This window comes from Antechinus flavipes, chromosome 4 (assembly GCF_016432865.1).
Source record: "Antechinus flavipes isolate AdamAnt ecotype Samford, QLD, Australia chromosome 4, AdamAnt_v2, whole genome shotgun sequence".
Classification (NCBI taxonomy): domain Eukaryota; kingdom Metazoa; phylum Chordata; class Mammalia; order Dasyuromorphia; family Dasyuridae; genus Antechinus; species Antechinus flavipes.
The window spans coordinates 116,836,800-116,860,836 of NC_067401.1; the positions used below are offsets into that span (position 1 = coordinate 116,836,800).

Sequence of the window (24,037 nt, forward strand, 5' to 3'; positions counted from 1 at the left end):
ATGCAAAAGTAATCTGCTGCTCCTTACAGAATGTTTTCATTAAAATATGAAGATGAATACTTGCACTAGCTATTTCATAGAATCAAGAAGGATCGCAGATTTAGAGTGGGAAGAAATTTTATTACCTCAACCAAATCTTTCAATTCACAGATGGGGATGCTGAGGCCTAGAGAATCTGAGTGATCGGCCAGAATCACACAACTAGTAAAGACTCTACTCTATGCACCTCAAAAAGAACTTTGCAACCATAAAGCATTATAAAATGGAAATTATTCTTCTGTGGTCAATTTATTACTCTTCTTTGTAACGCTAATATAATTTCATGACATATTACAAGTTTACAGACTATTTTGAGTGGCACTTTATAGTGGCTGCTTCCCGCTGACATCCCAGCACTTTAATCTCATCAATCAATCAGTAAGCATTTATTAAGCACTTAATACATACCAGGCCCTGTGCTGGCTTGGAGATACAAAGATAAACGGGAAATACTCTCTGCCTTAATAAGGACCTTCCATTCTGAATGAGAAGTGAATGAGAAAATATGCAATATATGAAACTGTACAACATAAATACAAAAATGAACTAATATTGCTTGGAGAAAAGAGGGAAGCACCAAGAAATGCTATATGAAGAAAGTGATACTTAAGCTGACTATCCAAACAATAGAAGTTGACCATCCCCCTAAAAACAGGGTTTAAATTTCAATTTAAGAAGTTGAATAGGGAGTACCTAGAGTTTTCTGAATAGTGGGATTAACCGGATTAGGCCTATATTTTAAATAAATCACTTTGGCAGCTATATGCAGAATGGAGTGGAGAAATAGTAGGAAGACCAAAAAGAAGGCTGGTGATTGAACCTCTAGAGCTCAGTCTCTATGTTCTCAACTAATTGGATAACAAGAACCCCTAGACATAGAGGCTTGAATGAGAGGCTGAACACAGAGGGCTGTGTACCAGAATGAGGAGAGGGAGAGAATGGGAGAGAGATGTTTTAGAGATAGAAAGGACAAAATTGACTAGTACTCCATATCTAGCAATGTTTCTTTAATCAAGATATCTCCAAAATGAACCCATTTTGCAGGAGGCATACATTTTCAGATTGATTTGTTTCACTTGACTATACTTACTGGTTATATAAGGTAGGGTTCTCTAGGAGGAAGGTGGATGAGTCATTGAGAAGTGATAGAATCAAAAAAAAAAATTTAAGAACATAAACATAAGTATTAAGAACATGACCATAAAAGAAAAAAAAATTTAAGGAATATGAACGGCAAAGAAAATGAAGCCATTGTGAGATGTTTAAAATTCTGAATAACATTTTGTCAAGAGAAGAGACTGCAGAACTAATTTTCACTTCTGCTAGAGTTTGTTCATTTTATCTATCTCAAGTCAGGGCTAAAAAATCTGAATTATTTTAATAACATTAAAAATGGCTCTGTTTATCTAGCCTGGGTGATCCAATCTATCTGCAAGTCAGGAGATTCCTACTTAAAAGTACTAATGCTAAAAGAAACACTTTTTGGATAAAACTACTCATCTAATGATGTCATAGAAAATATAGGAACATTTCAATCAACAGACTAAAAACTAATATTGAATTGCCCGCAGCCTATTGTTCTTGCTATGGACAAATATGCTTTCTACCTTTCTTTTTCCCTTTACTTTAGATGTAGACATCTTTAGTATTTGTTATTAAAGTATAAAACTGAATTGAGAATCAATCAATCAGCAATTGAGAATCAAGCAATCAGCTTATTAAGCTCTTACTATGTGCCAAGCCCAGAGTTGAAGATAAAAAGAAAAAAGCAAAAACAGTTTCTGCTCTCAAGAAGCATATATTTGCATGAAGGCAAGAATATGTACATTTATAGGTATTAAGAAGCTGGGGAAGAGGGAGTGCTTGGGGACCCAGACACTGAAGCCACCAGGGCTGTAGGAACAAGCTCCCCAGAGAGGCTGGGGCAACACAGTGCTCCCTAGGAGAGCAGTGGGGGAAGGTCTGCAGAACAGTCCACTTAAAGTAAGGGAGAACTATATATAGGATACCTTCAAAGCAAAAAAGGCAGTAGTAATTTGGTATACCAAAAAAGGCCTCCTGCAAGAGGTTGAGGCATGAGCCTGAAATACACCTTCATTTTTTGTAAAAGGAGTAATAAACTTCCCCTAGTTACAGCTACTGCTGCTAGTATCCTTGAAATACAAATCAATAGCCACACTTTCATACCTCAGGCTTTCACTGCCTTCCAGCTGGTCAAAACTCTCATAGATGAGACAATAGCCTTCACATTTTGTGCTTATTATTATTTTTTAATGATAAAACCAGAAATTAAGAAATTTGTGAATACATATAAAATGGGTATCATATTGCTTGCCTTGGATTGGAAAGAAAATCTGGAACTCAAAAAACATCAGAAAAATGAAGGAAGTTTGTGTTTAAGTTTGTGAATAATGCTTGTCTTAAAAAAAAAAAAAAAGCAACGACTGGTCTAGTCTTTAAGCCATCATTTATAATAATAAACATTATTATAATTATTAGTATAAGATTTGAAAATCACCTTAAATACATTATCTTATTTGGTCTCTATAGCATCCTTGTGAAGCAGGTTTTATTAATATCCTCATTTTATAGATAAGGAAACTTATTTGACAGGATGAGAGAAACTGACAAAGAAGTTAAAGGACTTGCCCAGAAACAATTAATAAGTGTTTAAGGCAAGGTTCAAACTTAGAACTTCTGGCCTTATATCCTGTTCCTTAATCTTATTGTCTCCAAAGCAAACAAGAAGAGACCTGACTATAACAACAGGAGAACTGAAAGGGGGGAATAGAAGTAAAAAACACAATTATGAAAACAGCATACAGTGAAATTTTTTAAAAAAATTATCAGCAATTACATACAATCTAAAATATAATCTTTTTTCTTTGATGGGCTTTTATAAATATTTTGCTCAAAGATGGTGAGAATGCAGTAGCAAATCCATTAGCAAGGCCTTCTGAACTATAAAATTCCCACAATAACTCCAGAAAACAAAATTCTTTCTAAGGATCACAATCAATCTGAACATAGATCTGAAAAAAATATGGTAGCTAGAAGTAAAGGGTAGTAATAGAATATAAACCCTGAATATATTAGATACATATTAGGTAGTTAATAAATACTTGGGAATTAACTGTTGTTGACATCATTACTTTTTTTCCTTTATAAAGACAGATATATGTATGTATATATCCATAGATGTATGTACATGAATATACCTATTTTTAAAAAAAACCTAGAAAATAGACATATAGATAGCTATAGCTTCAGTTTCCCAGGCTGTAAAATGGGAATGATAGCATTTGCACAAACAACTAAGTAGAATAGAGTACTGATCCTGAAAAAGACTCATACTCCTGAATTCAAATCTGGCCTCACACTTATTGGCTATGAGACCATAAGCAATTCATTTAAACTTATTTGCCTCAGTTTCCTCATCTGTAAAATGGCAAACCACTCTAGCATCTTTGCCGAGAAAAGCCCAAATGGGGTCATAAATAAAAAACAAAAGTATGTATACTTACTATTGCAAAGACTCAGGTGAGATAATGATATAAAGTACTTTATAACCTTAAAACATAATATAAATTATCTTTCTGTGGTTTAAGATGTATGTTACAAAAGACTAATGACCTTTAAGAAAAGATCATGTCCCTTATTATTATAAAAAATTCACCTCCTATGAAAAAGCAATCAACCAAAATGGCTAAAGGAATCCTTTTTAAAAAAGAAAAATTTACAGAATGCTGAGGAAATGGTTATTTTTTTAATTTTAATTTTTTTTTTTGTCTTAGGCAATTGGAGTTAAATGAATTGCTCAGAGTCACACAACTAGGAAGTATTAAGCCTTTGAGGACAGATTTGAACTCAGGTTCTCCTGAATTCAGGACTAGTGCTCTATACACTGCACCACCTAGCTGCCCCCTAAAATGGTTATTTTTTTGAAATCGAAGAGACTTCTTTTTTAAGTTACCTCCTTATATGATTCATTCTCTCGATATAACATCAAAAGGAAGGCCTTAGGTCCATTTGCCACAGTATTACTTACAAAATGAAAATGAAAACTTATCAGAACATTTTAAGATATTTAAGATTCTTAGATAACGACTCTTTTCCTTCTACGTCCAAAAATGGAGCATATGCTGTTTTTCTGACACTTAACTCTGTAATAAACTAGAAAAAAAAACTCCTTAAGATGTTAAATAAGCCTAAATTTGATGTAAATTCTTATTAAAATATTTTACCCAGATATATAACATAATGAAACAAACTGTGATTACTTTCCTTCTTCATAAGACTCAAATCTATATGCCTTTAATGTGTCTTTGCCATAATTAATATATTCCTTTTAATCCTGTAAATTCTATCAAAATATTTCCAATTACTAAAAATTAATTTATTATCAAAATCCAAAGTGACACTTGTTCATGATGTCATTTCATCTGCAGACATTCTATTAATGGCTTATCACTTTACTAAGGGACTGAAGTTAAGACTGAGAAGAAAGCTGGCAGGGTTATGCTCTGCCCTCTTTAAAGGCTGGTAAGGCAGTCTGAGATGCCCTAGATTGCACTAGGACACAATGAAACCCCTGTTCTCTAGCCAGGAACATCAAGTACAGTGGTGGTGATGGAGGTTTAGTGGATCTTGCTACTCAAGAATGCCTGTTCTTTCAGCTGTTCTCATCTTGGATTTTCTAAGTGAATGACTTACATAATAACACAGGTGCAAGATGGCTGCAGTTTCAAAACCCTGGCAAAGGGTGAAGCTCCAGTTATTTATTTTAATATTTTATTTTGATATCAATAGAGTTGAGTGGATTTATTGCAACATAGCATTTGTTTTTGCTATATAAACATGTCTGCATATTTTAAATATGAATCATCAATTAGACAATTCTTTCAACATCTAACACCTGTTTTAATCATTCCAAATACCATGTGTTCCTTTTGCTAGAGAAAGGGAGATTATATTACTGAGACTTGTTTGGGGGCAATCCGATCAACTCTCTATAGTGAGCTTTTGTCCCCTGAGTCTGTTTTCCCATTCTCTTAAGAGGCTCCAGCTTAAGCAACTGTTAGGCAGTAACAAACTACAAATATATTTGGGTTTGATATTCATTTAACTACAGCATTTCTCTCAACAACCGACACTTGTTGAATGTAGGGCATTGAACTAAGCACTGGGTACCCATTAGGGGTTCTTTAAGTTGGTTGCTTTTTTTTCCTGTTCACGGACTTTAATGTATTTATTCCATTTATGTTAAGGGTCAGCCCAAGATATAACAATTTTCTAGAGAAGCTTTTTATATTATAAATAATACAATTAGGAATGAGACTACAGCTACATATCATACTATGACCAGGACAGGGCAATATTTACCAGGCATCCAGGGTCAATTCAACATTAGGCAAATCATAAACAGAACTAGCAATTTTATTAGAATAATAAAAATCACACATAAACAGAAATCATCTACATTAATAGATGCAAAAAGTGCTTGACAAGATACAACACCCATTCCCATTTGAAACACTAGTAAGCATTAAAACAAATCTTTCCTTAAAATAATAAGTAGTAAGAACCAACATTATCTATAATAAACTAGAGTTGTTACAGTAAGATCAGGGTTAAAGCAAGAATGTCTATTATTATTTCACCAAAGTCCATTTTCACTATTAATATTCAATATAATGATAGAAATGCTAATTTTAGCAGTAAGACAAGAAAAAGAAATTGAGCATCAGTAAAGAGAAAACAAAATTATTCTTTTTTTTGAAAATGATGGGATGTTTTACTTAGATAAATCTAAAGAATTACTTTAAAAAACGAATTGAAACAACAACCTCACCAAAGTTGCAGGCTTTAAAATAAAAGCCATACAAATCATCTGCATTTCTACATATTACCAAGAAAAATCCAGTAAAAAGTACTAGGAAGAGAAATTTCATTTACAATAACTATGGAAAGTATAAAATACTTAGAATCCACTTGTCAAGATATCCACAGGAACTCAGTTTTTGTACTTATGAAATAAAGAGATTGGACTAGATTAAAGCGTCTAAAATTGTAGGTCATAACCCCATATGGGTCATGTAACACTAAATGTGAGTATCACAAAAAATTTGGCAACATTAAAAGGTATCAAATATTTCTCTAAAATATAATTCTTTATGTAAAACTAAACAAGCACATCCATCTCATTAGTATGCAAATTTACTTTCATCCTTAATAAATGGTAAACCAATACATATATCAAAAAATTGTTTTAAAATAAATGTCTTTGTGTTTTATTACCAGTACATGTTGATTTGTATACCTCCATATACCTGGGATCACATGAAAATTTCTCAGGTGAAAAGGAGTCACAAGTGGAAAAAAATTAAGAAGCCCTGGACTAGATCATCCCTAAGGTTCCCTTCCAACTTGAAATCTATGATCCTATTTTCTTAAGATGAGGCAAAATAAAATACTCTGTAGCTCCTAACCACTTTTCCATACTGATATTCATCTTTTTAAATTAATATTATTGATGATGATTATGACAATAATAATAATGTATATATATTTAATAATGGCACTCTAGAGTTTACTAAGAATTTCCATGTAAGCTCTCTTGTGATTTTTTGTTTTTAAATAGAGAGAAGAAAATGCTTCACAACTACTACCAGAAGTTATACAATTATATTGGCCTCATTAAAAAGAAGGAAAACCCAGGAACAGAAAGAAGAAATATTCTGCCAATGGTTGCATGGTTAATAAATATTGAACTTATTCAAACTTAAGTCTTCTTAAAAAAAGTAGAGTTCTTCCTAAAACACCAACCTGCTTTTCTGGTTTTAACTTATCACAGAGGCTGGTGAATATTAGCAGGAGATTGGCAGAAGTAATAGTAACTGGTTTGTTTTCATAGATTATGGAAATTTTTAAATATCTAGAATATAACTCATGCAATGCTCCTTTTCATGAAAACATGGATAGTGTTTATGTTTATATTTGTCACATCCCAAGATGGGAGTAGACTGCTCTGTATCAAAAACTGGATCTAAATAAGGTTGAGACATATTAAAAATCCAAGAGCTTATCAAAGATATTGTGGAATTAGAAAATGTTTTTAAAATCTTTGTCAGGCTACAGAACAGAAGTAGCACATTCTTCAATGGTCTTGTTCACACTATACTGTATATATAATAATACCTGAAGAGAACACAGAAAATAAAATAATACCTAGCTCTCAGAAAAGTGATGATGAAAGAATTGTGAGAGGAAGCCCAGTCTTCTAGGCACTCTCTGCTCTCTCCATTCTTTTCTGCCAGAGATTTTCCAGCTGACTAGCAAAAGCCAAAAAAAGAAATGTCAGAATACAAGATCCGTCTACATACAGGCACTTTTCCATTAATAGTTTCTGAGGCCATATTCAGATATCTCTTGCCAAGAGGAAGAAAAAAAGGCTTTTGCTTTTTCTAGTATTCACCTCTTTTTGCCCGAGGCCACCACAATGAGTGTGTCTGTGCCTGTATTCTGATGTAGTTTGGTTTCTTCTTGTTTCTCTTATTTTGCAAGCTCTCCCAGAACATAATGTCCATGTGTGTTCTTTCTCCAGCACGCAATACGTACTTTAGTCTTTTACTGATGATAACAGTTTTCAACTTTCAAAAGCCTTGGAATAGAATGCTAATTAACTATTTCAAGCACACCACATAGTAATCAGTCCACTCCCTTCTAGCAAGATAATAAAAAGGACAATAGAATCAACCTCCACATGGAAAAAAAAAAAACAAAAAAACAAAAACAGAAAATGTTCATGGGGCAGATATTTAAATAGAATGAGTTTGTTTTTTATTGAAGAAATTTTTTTAAAAGTCTGGTTTAAGCCCTTACTCCACAATTAGGAAACTGAAGCCCAGAGAAGGAAACGTAAGGTCTCTCCAGCTAGAGGAACTAGAATCAACATTTTCTGATTGTCAAGTGTTCTTTCTGTGCACCAAAAAGAGTGGGATATGAAAGAATGGAACTGATAATTATAAGGAAAATGGTTTTTAAATTTTATTGCACTATATTCATTCTACCAAATTCTAATCTACCATTCTACCAATGCTTACTTCTAATCCTAGAATATCAACTATTACTCCCATGTCTCTCAAATTTAACATTATAAATGAGTATTTATAGGTATTGAATACATTTCACCAAATCATAAATACAAACAGTAATTTGAAAAGGTAACTAAAATATCTTTTTCCAGTAAAAATCTGAATAAAAAGCACATAAATTTCTCATACATCAAGATACAGCTAGTAGGTTGGCAAAACTTTTAAGAATCTATGTTTTCATCAACGTGGGCCCTCCTTTCACCAAAGCAGATTGTTGTCTCTCTTTCTACAATTTAATTGGTGGTTTTTGAGAGTTGCTATCATCAAAAAATATATTACTCTACCAAATGCTAATCTGTACCTAAACTGGGCCTGAGACAAAAGATATACAGTCCATCACTGGGCTGATAGTCAAAGTATTTCCATCTTGGGAATATCTGCCAGAACTTGTACTCTACTGCCACAGCCCTACAGAAGTCAGGGAGGACTGTTCCATGAAAAGGAATCAACATATGCAAAACAAACTCACACTAACTTTTCCTTCACACCTACCCATTTTCTGAAATTTCACTACTTCTGCTGAGACAGATACCATCCTTATAATCATCTGGGTATCCAACTCTGGAGTCATCCATGACTCTTCACTATCCTTCATCCATTATATCTAATTAAGTACCAAGTTACTGTCACACCTTATCTTACATCCAACCTATCCTCTCTATTCACATGGCCACTAACTAATTAAGGCCCTCATCCTTTCTCACTTAAGCTATTGCAGCTGCCTCCCTAACTTGTCTCTAAGGCTGAAAGAAGGCATATTATTCAATATATGATAAATATGCAATTATATATAATATAGGCCAAGGACTTAGCTCAACATTTATTAAGTGACTCTGGGCATGTCACTTAACCTCTGTCTGCATCAATTTCCAACTGGAAAATGAAGGTAACAATATCTCCTACCTCTCAGAATTGCTATGAAGAATCAAATATTTGTCAAGAGAAGCACAGTGCTTGGCACATAGTAGGCACTCAATAAATACTTGTTCTCTCCCCTTTCCTTATCCATCATATACTAGGACATGAATATATTCTCACAAGAGGCCCTAAAAATGCTGAATTAAGCTAATACAATGGTTTTCACTCTTGTGTTCCTATTAAAGAACAACATACTCTATTATAAGTTTATAAACAATGTATCAGCAAAATAATAAAAATGATCTCCTAGAGTTTTATGTTAGTGATGTTTCTTCACATTTTACAATATGTACGAGCTCAATATTTGATACTAATTTAAAGCTTCCTTTAAAAATTAAAACATGAATATTTGTTTGATTGTATTATCAAGAATATGATAGTTGCTGGTTGATTTGCTTTTATTAATTTAATTATGTACCACATTATTATATAAATAAAATATTTTTATCATAATCACCTAAAAGCCAAAAGTAATTTCAAGGCATTTTCCTAGAAAGTAATTATCTGGGCACTAATAGCAATGTAAAAATAGTTAATGAGTACAATAGAAGAGAACAAGAACCTTAAATTTAAGGTTTAAATTTTTAAAATTTTAAAAAGGAAACATATTCAAACATCCCAGAGTTGCCAAAACCAAAAGTCTATGTTATACCCACCATCTACCTTCATGTGCAGAGGGCTAAACAAAGCCATACAACTGAGCTGCCCAGAGCAAGTAACAAATACATATGTATCTATTTTATCTCCAACAATGCCCTTTTTGCTACCTGACAATCTTTTTATTTTTCCCTAATTGATTCTTCCATATTCTCCATGATAGCAGTTTCAAATTTTCTCTTTTCTCCTCAAGTATCCTACACCATATTCTCTCCACTCTCTCTTTGCAAAGCAACTTTACTAAGAAAAAAACCCAGTCATTATGAGTTCCTCTTTTCCCCTACTTTCCACTGCAAACTCCTTTATGTTTTCTCCTCTTCTCTCTCCAATAAATTTTTCTCCAATAAAGTTTCTCCAAGAAACAAAGGAAGAGGCTGAGGAGTTTTATTTTACTTAGAGGTAACAGAAAGCAGGGCAGCAAGGTGATGCAGTGGATGGAGCAAAAAGACTCATCTTCCTAAGTTCAAATGTGGTCTTACACATTTACTAGCTGTGTGACCTTTAAATCCTTAATTTTTTCCAAATTAAAAGAAGTATATCTTCTCCCTTTTTGACCTGAAGAGTCAAGCTTTTCAATCACAGGGTATGCATTTATAAAATCAGATACATCTTGTCCTTCATTTTTTGCCTTAATTAATGCCTTTTCTAATCTTGTCACAGACTCCTTAATAGATAGTTCTGATTGCATTACTGCCTTTCCCCTTCCTCCTTCTTCCTCCACCCATGAAGGGTTAATTGAGGGGGGAGGGTCATGAGATGAGAATGATCTAATTTCTCCTGCTGTGTGACCTTGAGCAAATCCCTTGTTTGCCTCACTGTTCTCAACTGTAAAATGAGCTGAAGAAGATAATGGCAAATCACTCCATAACAGGCCAAGAAAATCCCAGATCAAGTCACAAAGAATCAGACAACAGAACAACAAATAGAAAGTGACATAACTAATCCTATACTTGAGGAAGATGAAGTTGATAATTATTTGAAGAATGGAAAGGGAAAAAAGTGGCAACCCAGAGACCCATTAAGAGACTACTGCAAATTATGAATGAGAGGTGATGACAACCTGTAGTAGGATGGTGGCCATGTGTTAGAATCCTAGTGTTAACTCAATGGAATTGATAGAAAGTGCTTAAATGCTTGTTTACACTTTTGAGAATTCATACATTGGCTCACAAGTATGGGAGATGCATAAAGTTAACTTTGAGTTTACACCTGTAAAAGAGCATAAAAAGAGCTGAGTTAGTGAAGTGAGTTCAGTTCAGAAGATCGATAAAGTGAGAGTTCAATTGGAGATTGAGAAGCCAGGAATCAGAAGCTGGAAGAACTAAAAGACAAGCTACAAGAGCTCTTGGAACTAAGGAAGGAGAGAGGGCTCTAAGAAAACTAACCAGGCTATTTTGAAAGAGACAATAAAAGACTGTACTTTAATCCCTGGCTGCATTTGAGGTGATTTTTACTTTGAACTGAAACTAAGGCTGCCTCCAGAAGCTCCCCCAAGAAACCCACTCACAAAGAACCATCACATTTGAGAAAAGAAGAGAACACAGCATGTTGGCGCCTTAATGTGGGACTGACAGGATCCTGATCTCAGTGGAAAAGCCTCTGATCCTGATCCAGTGGAAAAGTCTCTTCAACCCAGAAATTAGGGTGAATACAACAAAGAAATTTTGTTAAAAAGTTAAAGTGGAATTCAGCTAAGATGGGACAGATGTTTAGAAAACAGTCTTCTGTTTCTGTTCAAGGAAAATGTTTAGACAGCATTGTCAAGGTTATGAAAAGCCAAGGTTTGATTATAATTTTGCAGCAGATCACTGAACTTTTAGAAACTGTAAAGCACACATGTCCTTGTTTCTCTATGGGAAAAAGAATTGGCTCTAGAGGAGTGGAAATTAGTAAGAGAGGATCTTTGTTAATTCTACAATAAAAATGGACGTGACTCAATTTCCCAAAAAAGACTTAATACATATAATTTAATACAACTGGCTTTAGGAAATTATATAAGTATTAAAATAAGGAAAAAAGAAGAAAGAGCAGGAGGGGGAGGTGCCAACTAAACTAGGTGATTCACAGCAGGAGAAATTAGATCATTCCTCATCTCATGACCCTCCCCCCTCAATTAACCCTTCATGGGTGGAGGAAGAAGGAGGAGGGGGAAAGGCAGTAATGCAATCAGAACTATCTATTAAGGAGCCTGTGACAAGATTAGAAAAGACATTAATTAAGGCAAAAAATGAAGGACAAGATGTATCTGATTTTATAAATGCATACCCTGTGATTGAAAAGCTTGACGATGTATCTGATTTTATAAATGCATACCCTGTGATTGAAAAGCTTGACTCTTCAGGTCAAAAAGGGAGAAGATATACTCCTTTTAATTTGGAAAAAATTAAGGATTTAAAAAAGGCTTCTTTTTTGAGTAGTCAGGGAAGGTGTGATCACCTTCTTTTTGGGGTTCTCACCTCCTTGAGAAGTCAGGGAGGTCAAGACCATCTATATTCTAAATCAAAAGAAAGCGGGAGATGTTAGAATCCTAGTGCTAACTCAATGGAGTTGATAGAAACAGTGCTTAAATGCTTGTTTACACCTTTGAGAGTTCATACATTGGCTCACACATTGGAGTTCACAAATATGGGAGATTCATAAAGTTAACTTTGTGAATTCACACCTCCCATAATCCCACTCTCAGAGGAGGAGTAAACCTTTGAGTTTACACCTCTAAAAGAGCATAAAAAGAGCTGAGTTAGTGAAGTGAGTTCAGTTCAGAAGATTGACAGAGTGAGAATAGAGTTGAAAAAGACTGAAAGCCAGAAGTCAGTGAGTTCAGGAGATTGACAAGCTAGAGACTGCAGTCCAGCAGAACGAAGGATTCGGAGGAGTAGAATCAAGATTTAAAGAGAGCTGGAGGCAGAAGCTGGCAGACTAGTAATAAGAGCTCTTGGAACCAAGGAAAGCTTACCGGGCTATTTTGGAAGAGACAATAAAAGACTGTACTTTAATCTCTGGCTGCGTTTGGGGTGATTATTACTAAGAACGAAAACTAAGGCTGCCTCCAGAAAATCTCCCCTAGAAACCTGCTCCCAGAGAACCATTATATTATAAAAAAGAAGAGCCATTTGAGTAGAGAGAGAAAAGAAAAGGCAAAAAATGCCACTGAAAGAGAAATGACAAAAAATGGCAACTGAATTTGGGAGGTAAGGAAGAATGCAAAGTTGAGTATAACTCTAAGACTGTGTACCTGTTGGACTTGGAAGGACTCTCAACCGAAATAGGAAATCTAAAGAATGGCCAACTTTAGGGGGGGGGGGGGAAATCCCAAGATAGGAATGAAAGAGAAATAATGAACTTGATAAATTTTGAAATAGCATACCATTTAAAAAAGTTAAGAGTTAAGAGTTTAAAAAATTAAGAGACTTAATATCATGACATTTTAAAGCTGTAGGGGACCTTGGAGATCACCTAGTTGACAAGATTACAGGATTATAAATTTAGAATTGGAAGAAATTTTAGGGATCTCTTAGATCAACCCCCTTCATTTTACAGGTGAGGAAACTGAGATTCTGATATGTTAAGTGACTTATCCATGATCATAAATACTCTGACTCAAAATCTAGCATTCTTTATTTGCAAAATGATGAAGTTTGAAAAGCAATGTAGTACAGTAGAAAGAAAATAAGATTCTGAGTGTCAATAAGCCGTACCAAATCACATAGCCAGTTACTTGTGACACAAATGTTATTAGAAACACAGATGTTATACTCACATTATACAAAAATTTGAAACATATGTTACTGCTAATAGAACTGGGGGGGAAGGGGAATGTCAACTATATAGAACTAAAAATATTACCAAGTAAGAGTGACATGGGACATGGCTTCTATAGAGACCTCTGTAACATATATTCTGTAGACTATTTCATGACTCAGTATGCCCTCCATCATAGACAAGCAACCTACTACTACTTACTAGAATTGTTTCTTTCTAGAAATGTATCTCTCATCTGATCTAGATAAACCTTCCAACCCCAAAGCATATATTATTTGATATAATACTTATCTTACCTAGATTTTATATATCACATGCTGCAAGAATATGTCCTCATCTATGAGATACCAATGAAGAATTCTATAATGCTTGCCTATTTGTTAGAAAGTTCTATAATACTTGGCTTAGTAACAAAATAAAAATAGTAAAAAGATCTGGATGGATCAAATATTGGCTTATGCCACTGGAAAAACATAAAAACCAATAATTCTACAATGGCACCTGTTTTTGGAACTCTTATATTAGATTGGATTAAGGCCATAAAAGGTATAATATCCAGAGCTTGCCCCTTGTAACTGTCCTTTTTGTCAATTTAATGGCGATCAAGTACAACTTCAGACTTGCCTCAATTTGCATTTCTCTAATTATTAGTGATTTGAAGATTTTTTTTTTCAACTGGTCATTGATAGCTTGAATAGAAACTTCCTCAAAAAACTCACATCCTTTGATCCACTGTAGAAAAGTTCTTATTCTTATAAATTTGAAACATTTTCTTATAAACTGGTAGAACTATGAACTGGTCCACTTATTCTGGAAAGCAATTTACAAAACGATGCTTCAAAATTTACTTGTTAGACCTAGCAATATTACTACTACTAGAATAAAAATATAAAAGAAGAAAAAAAAGGACTCATTTGGATAAAAATATTCGTAGCAGATTTTTTCATGGCAGCAAAAAATTAGAATCAAAGGGGGTACTCGTCAACTGGAGATTGACTGAACAAATTATGGTATGTTAATGTGATGAAATATTACTGTGCCCTAAGACATGATAAAAAGGTTGGGTCCAGAGAAATCTGATATTTATATGAACTAATGCAGAGCAAAGTAAGCAGAACCATAATAGCAATTTATACAACACACCTTTGTAAAAGCAAAAATACTTTGAAAGATTAAGAACTCTGATCAATGCAATGACCGACCACATTTCCAATCCCAATGATAAAACATGATCACCATCCCCTGACAATAAATGAACCAATAAACAATTAAGTGCCTACTATGTGCCAGGCAAGACAATAAACACTGGAGATGTAAAAAGAAGCAAAAGATAGTCCCTGCCCTTGAAGAGATCACTATCTAGTAGAGCAGACAACAACAAACAAATACAAAGCAAACTATAGACAGGATAAATAGAAAAAATTAATAGAATGAAGGCACTGAAATTAGGTTAAGAGTGTAAAAAAATGGGATCTTTAGTCAGAATCGTAAGGAAGCCAGGAAAGTCAACAAGCAGAGTTGAGGAGAGCCTTTTAGTGATAGGAGACAGTGGGAAAAAATACCCAGCATTAAAAGATGGAAGGTCTTGTACTGTGAATCAGCCAGGAGGTCACTGTCAATGGAAGAGCATAAGGTATGAGAAGACTGGTAGGAGGGTAGTAGGTTATATAAGGCTTTGAACGCCAATCAAACCACTTTGCATTTGATTCTGGAGGTGATAGGAATCACTGGAATTTATTAACATGGCTGGACCTGTACTTCAGGAATATCACTTTAATGGTTGAATGGAAGATGGACTGGAGTAGAGAGAGGTTTAAGGTAGGTAAACCCACCAGCAGGCTGTTGAGTTAGTCCAGTAGAAGGTGATGAAGGTCTGCACCAAAATGGCAATATTAGAAGAGAGAACAGTCTTATAAGAAAGAAGTTGCAAAGGTGAAATCAACAGGAAGATACTGAAAGAAAAACAAAAAGGCCTCCAGTATTCTTAAAAAAAAAAATATGGACTATAATCACAAAAGATCAGCAGGATGAAGCCTGGAGAATCTTACATGAACTAACGCTAAGTGAAGTGAGTAGAACCAAGAAAACATTGTGCACAGCAACAGTAACCATATTATGTGATGATCAACTCTGACAGACATGATTCTTTTCAACAATGAGGTGATTCAAGGCAATTCCAACAGACTTGTGATGAAAAGAGCCATTCACGTCCAGAGAGAGAACTATGGGGACTGAATGTGGATCACAACATAGCATTTTCACCTTTTTTTTGGTGGTGTGTGTTTGTTTTTTCTTTCTTATCACTTTTTCATATGATAAGGTGGCAATCTATATTGATAGAAGTGACTCTATCAATGAAATAAATTTACAAAGTAACATATGAGTGCATTATCAAAAACTAAATAGTAAACATATTTAAAAGGTATTAAATTCTTTATGCATCAGTACTAAAAAATAATAATAATAAAGGCAAGCCAGAACCAATCAGAGAATCTGAAGTTACATGACTTGTCCAATCTACAATACAAATAGGAAAGTTTTACTCATGAAGTATAGGAGAGAGGATTTCTACAATAGATTTTCTCCTATGATTTCAAAGATCCTTCTTCAAGCTCTATGGTCTATATCAAACCCAACTAGTCTAGCTTAGCAGCTTGGAGAGTTTTCAACCTAATGCAATTGAAAATAATGGAATTAATAACTGAATTCAGATGCCAATGACCACTACTCTTGAAGCAAGTTTTTCCTTTCTCATTCCCTGGAATTGATTATCCATTAACAAGCATTTAGTAAGTGCCTAAAAATAACTGTGAAATACACAGAGCCTAGTGAGTCAAAGTCACTGAAATTTAAGATTTAACATGTTCTCAAATGTGATTCTGGGGAATAATTAGCAAATCAAATGACCACTTAACACTCTGTTGTAAAGTATGAATGCCAGATAGCCATAATCAATTTTAGCAAACCTCTTTCTTGTAACATTCTAATACAAAGGTATAAAAATGTATCTAATGAAATAAAAAATAAGGCATCTGCTTTATCATGGCTTTTGAATCCTGTTCCTCTTGCTTAAAAAAATGAAGTTTGCAGAGAAAAATATTTGATTTTTCTAACATGAGGAAGAAAGCACATTTTTAAGGGAATGATTGTTTATAATCAATTCAAAATAGTTTCTGCTTCTATCCACCAGGACTATTCATATTATTTGGATTCATTTTTTCTAAATCATCAATTTCATTTATAATAGCTACAATAAAATATTCTTTCAATTTTTATATCTATCTACCATGTAACTCAACTCCGATTTTCTCTTCTGGACTTCTAATAAACCAGAACAAAAAAATAAACAGGCAATTGTAAAACAGCTTACATTCAACAGTTAGCCTTTCAGACTGAACAAATCTGACCTTCCTGCTTTAGAATAAATTAATTTGTATAATATTTATATATCTTATATAAATATTGTACATATGATATTTATATAATATAGAATAATATTTTAAAAGGTGACTAAAAATAAGCTGAATAGCTCAAAAAGGGGTGCCTTTTATCTTTTTAGGCATCTAAAATACAAAAAATTTTTTTTAATTGAAGTCACAGATTTTTATCTAGAGATAATTCAATGGGCTATTTTTCCATGCTATATATTTTTAATACTCATACTTATTCTAAAGAACGATAATAACACTTTACCTTTCCTTACAAACCTATATGGAACAGTACTTGAAAACAATTTCTTTAAATCTATTTTAATTGCCCATTTAAGCTAATGTGTATCTTTAGCCACATAATCTTTAGGCCAGTTGTCAGTATACTAGTAACTATCATTATCCACAATCAAAACAACATTTTATCTTTTCCCATGAAAAATATTTTTCCAAAGAAGAAAGAGGAAAGATAAATTCTGAAGCATTTCTGAGGCTATTTCTCAGCAATAACTTGAAATCATTTTTTGGCCTCTAGTCAGTGATTAATTGTGAAAACAAGCAAAATACCACTAAGTGCTAAAATAATTTGCTTCGTGGAAGTGGGGGTAAAAATTAATATTGCCTTAGTATGGCACCTACATTATTAACACCAATATCATTCCTCATTTAACTGACAGAGCAGGTTCTAAGAGATAATGATAACAATAAAAATAGAAGTTTAAGTGTTCCTTAAAACACAGCCGATTTAAAAAACACCTAACTCAAAGCTTTCTTTTGAAAAAAGGATCGTACTCCATAGTGTGTCCTGTGGTAGTTCAAAAATCAACATATCTAACATTTTTAGAGGATTTGATTTAGAATTACCACTAAATGATTCCTATGATTCAGTTCAGCTATTTTTCTCCTAAAATGCTAGAATTAATGTTTAGATTCACTTCAATCTCCCACCCAGAAACTAGATGATCTCTAAGGTCCCTTTCAACACTTTCATTTCATCAATGAGAAAATAGCAAGAATGCTCTCTCCAAGTCAACAAAGTAATAAAAAGCTCTATCTGAACATCAACAGCACACTCTGCTGGTCTTGAGTCTTTATTATACCAACCAAAAGTTGAAAGCCTGAACTCTCAAAAGTTTTCCCCAAGTGAAACTATCCCAGAAACAAAAATTTGCTATAAAACTAAATCCAAAAGTATGATTGTTATTTTATTAAAAACATGCTTTATCTACTTAAAAAATGCTCAAAAAAGACAAAGTAACATTAATAAATTATACAGATAAATGACTAATATTTATTTTTAAAATATCAAGAATTTATGCTGTGCAAAGTATCAGAATCCTGAAAAGAAAATGTAAAAGAAAAAAATTCATGAGTTGGATGATGAACTTTAACTAAGAAAAATTATGAAAGTCTGTAAGAGGATTCAAGAATTTTAGTCCAGGGCCCAAAAATTTGAAAAATTGCTGTCCAAAATAATCAAATTTTCTCTTATAGGGATATATTAAGTATGCAGAGAAACACCAGAGTTGGACATCTAAAAATGAAGAAAATGTTTCTACTATAACTCTTTTTGGGATAAAAAATTGAGGATGATATGAATAGTAATATAATTAATTTCTTGATCTGAATAATTTTTTCTTAAATTTTTTTTCTTCTAATGCTACCCCTTTTGAATGAAATAGAAGACTAACATTTTTTTTTACATCTTCCATATGTTAAATATCCCTAATCTACTCCTTTAATTTGAGTTGTATTTAAATTTGAATTAATTTCGAAGGCTGAGAAAAATATACCACATTAAATTTTATGAAGACATTACACCCAAAACCATTTGTCTATCTTCTATAAGTATTTTCTTGCAAAATATTGTATAGCTAATGAGAAATATAGTAAGCCACTCTGCAATAGTTGGTGAAATTCTATTAGTATGCTGAGGGAGGAAAAGGTACATGAATGTACTACTTATAGAACTGTGAATTGGTAAAGCCATTCTAGAAAGCAATTTGGAGCTATGCCCCAAAAGGGGCTAAAGTAAATAAATGAACACCTTGACCTAGAAATTCCTCTATTAGACCTATTCACCAAAGAGGAAAAGAACACATAAGTATAAAAATATTTACATCCAGATTTTTTATAGTTGGAAAGATTTGGAAACTACAGGAGTGCCCAACAATTGGGTATGGCTTAATCTATTATGGTATATAAACATAATAGAACATTTGTGTTGTAATAAGGGAAACCTGGGAAGATTTATATAAACTGATATAAAATGAAGTAAGCAGAACTATAATAATAATGTTGTAAAAACAACAACTTTGGAAGCTGTTAAGAACAGACAAGAGACTGATGGTGATATATGCTTTCCCTCTCCTGATAGAGAGGTGATAGATTCAGTAAAATAATAAATAAATAAATAATCTGGTCTCATTAGCGTATGAAGAAGTGATGGACTAATAGGCAAACAGGCAGGGTCAATACAGGAATTTATTTTACTTGACTATATTTATTACAAGAGTTTTATTCTAAGGGTTTCTTTGAAAGGAGAGGTGGGCAATGTGGAAGGGAAGGTGGAAAGGATAAAGAAAGATAACTGATAATTGAAAAAAATTTAAACTAAAAAATATAAAAATAAACAGCTCAAATGACACCTTCAGGAAGCTTTGTCTCTTTGGCTACTAGGGCACTCCCTTCCCAAATCTATCTTTTTTTTTTCTTCATTTAGTACTTATATTCATTTGTATTCCACTCAGATCCTCTTCCCTCATTAGAATATAAATTCTGTGAGAACAGGAACTGCTTCATTTTTTCCTTTGTATCACTTGTACTTAGCACAATGATTGGCACATAGTAAATGCTTAATAAATTCTTGTTGACTAAATAATAGGCTAGCTAAATGGATCTAAAAGATTTGTCTTAATAAAATAAATATAAACATACTTTACTAAGTAAATATGTTTTTACTAAGTTTTATTACTTCTACCCTGGTTTCTGATACTCATTTTTACCAGACTAGCAGACTGAAGATTTAGGTTTTACTATTGCTAACCTAATCATTTATATCTGCCACATTTTTGATATCATCATTGTCCTCTTTTTAATTAAAGACATGGATAAACAGGAAGAAATGTCTCATATTTTTTTCTTAACCAAGCTTACCAAAGCACTTATTCAAAAGGGAAGATATTTATAATACCATCTCACATTTCTTCCAAGTATATTTTTGTAACTGTTATCTATTCTAGATTATTCAATGCCAGGGAAAATTTTCAGATTTAACATAAATATTACCTTAATAATCTAGGTATTGGCTTCCAACTGACTAAAACCAGGCTATTTCCTTTAAAAAAAAATTAGTTATGAGATAATAAATAATGGGCTGAGGATTTTTTTTTAGTATTATGTAGCTAAGAAAATAGAAAGAAAACTATAACTTTTCAAGTTGCAAATCTATGTTCCTTTTGTCACCATTTTGTAATCCAATGAATTTATTATATAGCTGTTCAATTAACATGGCATATATCATTTATGTCTCTAAACAAATAGAAATTTAGTATCACATTATTGAAAGTTTATCATCTGACTTACTGGGTTTAGCCAAGAAACTTAAATTTGTTCAATAAATCTATAACCTTAAGAAAAATGGCCATACACTTGGACCTTTAACATTATGATGAATAATAAATCATTCAACTTCTGAAAAATAATTACTTTTTTTTCTCATAGGATTGTAGATTTGTAGTCTAGGGAGGAAACATGATAATACGTTTTTTCCTAACCATATTATGAGAAAGAGTCATTCATTATAATAATTTCACTATTGGATATGCTTACGACTTACCATGTCCATACTTTAAAGAGGAACTCAAGTCAAAACACAAATAACAACACTGTCCAACTACTAAAGAAGTTTCTAAAAGATAGTACATTTTATTCTACATATACTTCAAAAATTTTCCACATCTCAAATGCAAAGCACAAAAAATTGCGGAGTCTGCAATTGCAAGTCAATAAAGAGACAAATAAAGGTGTTATCAGTAACAAGCCACCCCAAGGAAAGAGTTACTCCTTCAGAACCCACTGAAAGACACTAAAGGAGCTTTTTGGAAATAGTTTAAATAAAATATTTTCTTGTAACACAGAACTTGGAAATTCCGTAGACTCTCTCCTTTAACTGAACATCAACATGTGAATTATAATACATACCTTTTGTGGAGAAAAGGTTATCTTTTTCCCCAATGGAGAATTTGGCTTCACAATCCGTTCTGGTGCAACTTTTGTATCTAAATCCTTTGCAAAGCAAGAACGCTTTCTAACCTGCAAAAACACACCAATCCAGAAAGCCAAAATAAACTGAAGATACTTAAATAGGTCAGTTTTCAGAGCACAGCAGAGCCTTATCAATGTTTTCTATTTCAGGAAAAATGATAAAGAATCACAATTATTGGTCAGAAGATAAGCCGCCCGATTACCCCCAACCCTGGCTTGTCAAAAAACTAAGTGTAACTTTTAACCTGTGTAATTCTTCAGTGAATACATATATATTTTTTCCTCCTTTTAAAAAGACATCATTTTACAGATGTCCCCTGTATTCAGCAAGACTCAAATTCAAATTAACATGGCAGCTTGACAAGCAAAAATGTATATGTTCTCGCCACAAAATACATTATCCCATGACCATAACAATTTTTTACTGATTACAAAACAAAACGGTGGCTTATCTTGGAGTGAATTTTTTTAAAAATTGATAACGAATATCACATTGTAAAAGGGTACCACCTATAAAATAATCCTACAAGGAAAAGCCCAAAGACTGTTACAGCAAGGTCCCAGTGTACAGAAATGAAACAACTTTGAAAATTAAAGTTTAAAGTACCACCCCACCCCATTTTTTCTTCAATTTCACTAAAAAAAAACTTTTAAGGAATGGATCCGATTTTTTAAAATTTAAATTACTGCAACTTCTTATTAGGGGAAATTGATGTTAAAGTCGAGAGGACTATCATAGATTTCTGAAAAACACAGCTAACTTTGTGATCTGCTGCCTTAATCTCTCTCGCGTTTTTATTATCCATCTTTCTCAGCAGCAGCTATGCTTCTTTCTGTTTCCTGCACTTTGACAGAAGTGAAAGGAGAAGATGATGTTATCTACAATAACACCTTTCGAGTACTTTAGTAAACACTAAAGGAGAAAGTAGGATCAATGTAGACAAGGAACTAATACTTTATGATAAGACCAACTCCACATTATATATTTTTCTATCCATGCCCACATTTTCTCAGAAAGTAAATTCAAACTGGTTCATTTTTATTATTCATTTTATGTCTTTTACATATTAAATGTTAGAAATAAACTAGAAAAAGTAAACAAGGACTCATGACAATGATAAACTATTTTATTCAAAAGCTTATGTTTTACAAACTATTACTTCTAAAAAGTAAAATTCACATACAAGAAAACTACATAAATTTGGACTCCATTAAATTGAAACATGTGACAATTCAGGGATGGATTTAGACCAATTTTCCTTTTCGATATCTTTTTTTCCTAAGAGTTTGTCAAGCAAATTTATACCATTAACAAAACCCTAGGAAAGAATTTTTTTTAAACTAATTAAGAAAACAAACTGCTCATTTTCTGTGACAGCAATGACTTGGAAACAAAGTAGATGCCCACTGACTGGGGGAATAATTAAACAAACTATGATACCTGAATGTAACAGAATATTAATATAATCGATGATTTAAGAAACCATGTAATTAACAAAGACACATGGAAAGATATTCAAGAACTGATGCAGAAAACAAAGCAGAGCCAAACAATATATACAATGATTACATAATATAAATGAAAGAAAAACATACACAAAAAGTTAATGTTGCAAAAGATATATTAAAAACAAGTATATTAATACCTTATTATATATTATATATGTAATATATTATGTGTTAAATATAAGTTAATACATAATATTAACATATTATATATAAAATATATATTAAAAACAAGTATAGCATAAAAGAAGAGATCTCAGAAGACACTCCCAAGCCAGCTCTTCATAAAGGTGGGAAGTTCTATAACTATTACACATTGCATGTGTTTTTAGACTTTTTCAATTGATTGCTGTACTGATGATTTGTGCTAATTTTTTTCTCTTTGTTTTCTTTCTTTCTGCCTTTAAAAAGTATCATTTATGATGTGATATGGCTCTTTGAAAAGGTGAGGGAGAATAACACCAGGGAAATTATGGTAAAATATCATTAAGACTTTTTTTTTTAATTTTAAACTGTTTTAGAAATCCTCCTGTACTTTACTTACCAACAAATGAAAATCTGAAAGAATGATATGAATTCTTTGAGGATAGAACTTATTTTTGTCTTTATATACCCAACATCTAGCAAAGAACCTTATACATGGTGGATGCTGTGTCTTTCCTGATTTATGTTAAGTTAATTATAAATCATCTTAAAGATTTGTTCTTTTAAAAAGCAATAACCTAAGAAGCACTATCAAATAATATATTACCCTATTTTATGCAGGGGACTATGTAATAGAAGTACACTTCTTTTAAATATTTGGAAAATTCAGATCTTTCCTTGACATAGAATTACCTTCCTCACAAATGGTCCAAATTATTAAGGTTTTACTATAGGGAATATCAAAGAAATAAAACTAATAAAATCTATATAAAGCTAGCATGTAAGCATTTATTTTTGCATCTGTTTCTTCTTAAAAAGGTTAAACAGTTGTATCACCCACCAATATTTAACTCAGAATAGTGCTAATCACAATTTATTCCAATGTTCACAGCAACAGCCAAGAAAATAATTCCATTTTTAACCAAAAAAAAAAAAAAAAGTTGACAATAGTTGAATTTCAGGGCATATATCAATGCATATATTTAAATATATATTTAAATAGTGTATAAGGCCCATTCTTCTTTTGGAATTCTTTTCCTTGATGGAATACTGGATTGTCATTATTACTGGCTCCCCAGACATAAAATGCATAAATTCCTCAAGTACAACTATGCACAGTGCAATTTATCTTAATGACATGTTATTATGAATAATCTGACACAACAA

General features: G+C 32.7%; 1 protein-coding gene across 1 annotated transcript in view; it reads right to left on the minus strand.

The window, feature by feature from the left end:
* BRIP1 (BRCA1 interacting helicase 1) overlaps positions 1–24,037 on the minus strand; it is a 218,165-nt gene that overhangs the window by 175,636 nt on the left and 18,492 nt on the right. The window contains exon 6 of the mRNA XM_051994115.1: positions 21,158–21,268. Coding sequence (XP_051850075.1) covers positions 21,158–21,268 — 111 coding nt within the window. The remainder of the gene's footprint in view (positions 1–21,157; positions 21,269–24,037) is intronic.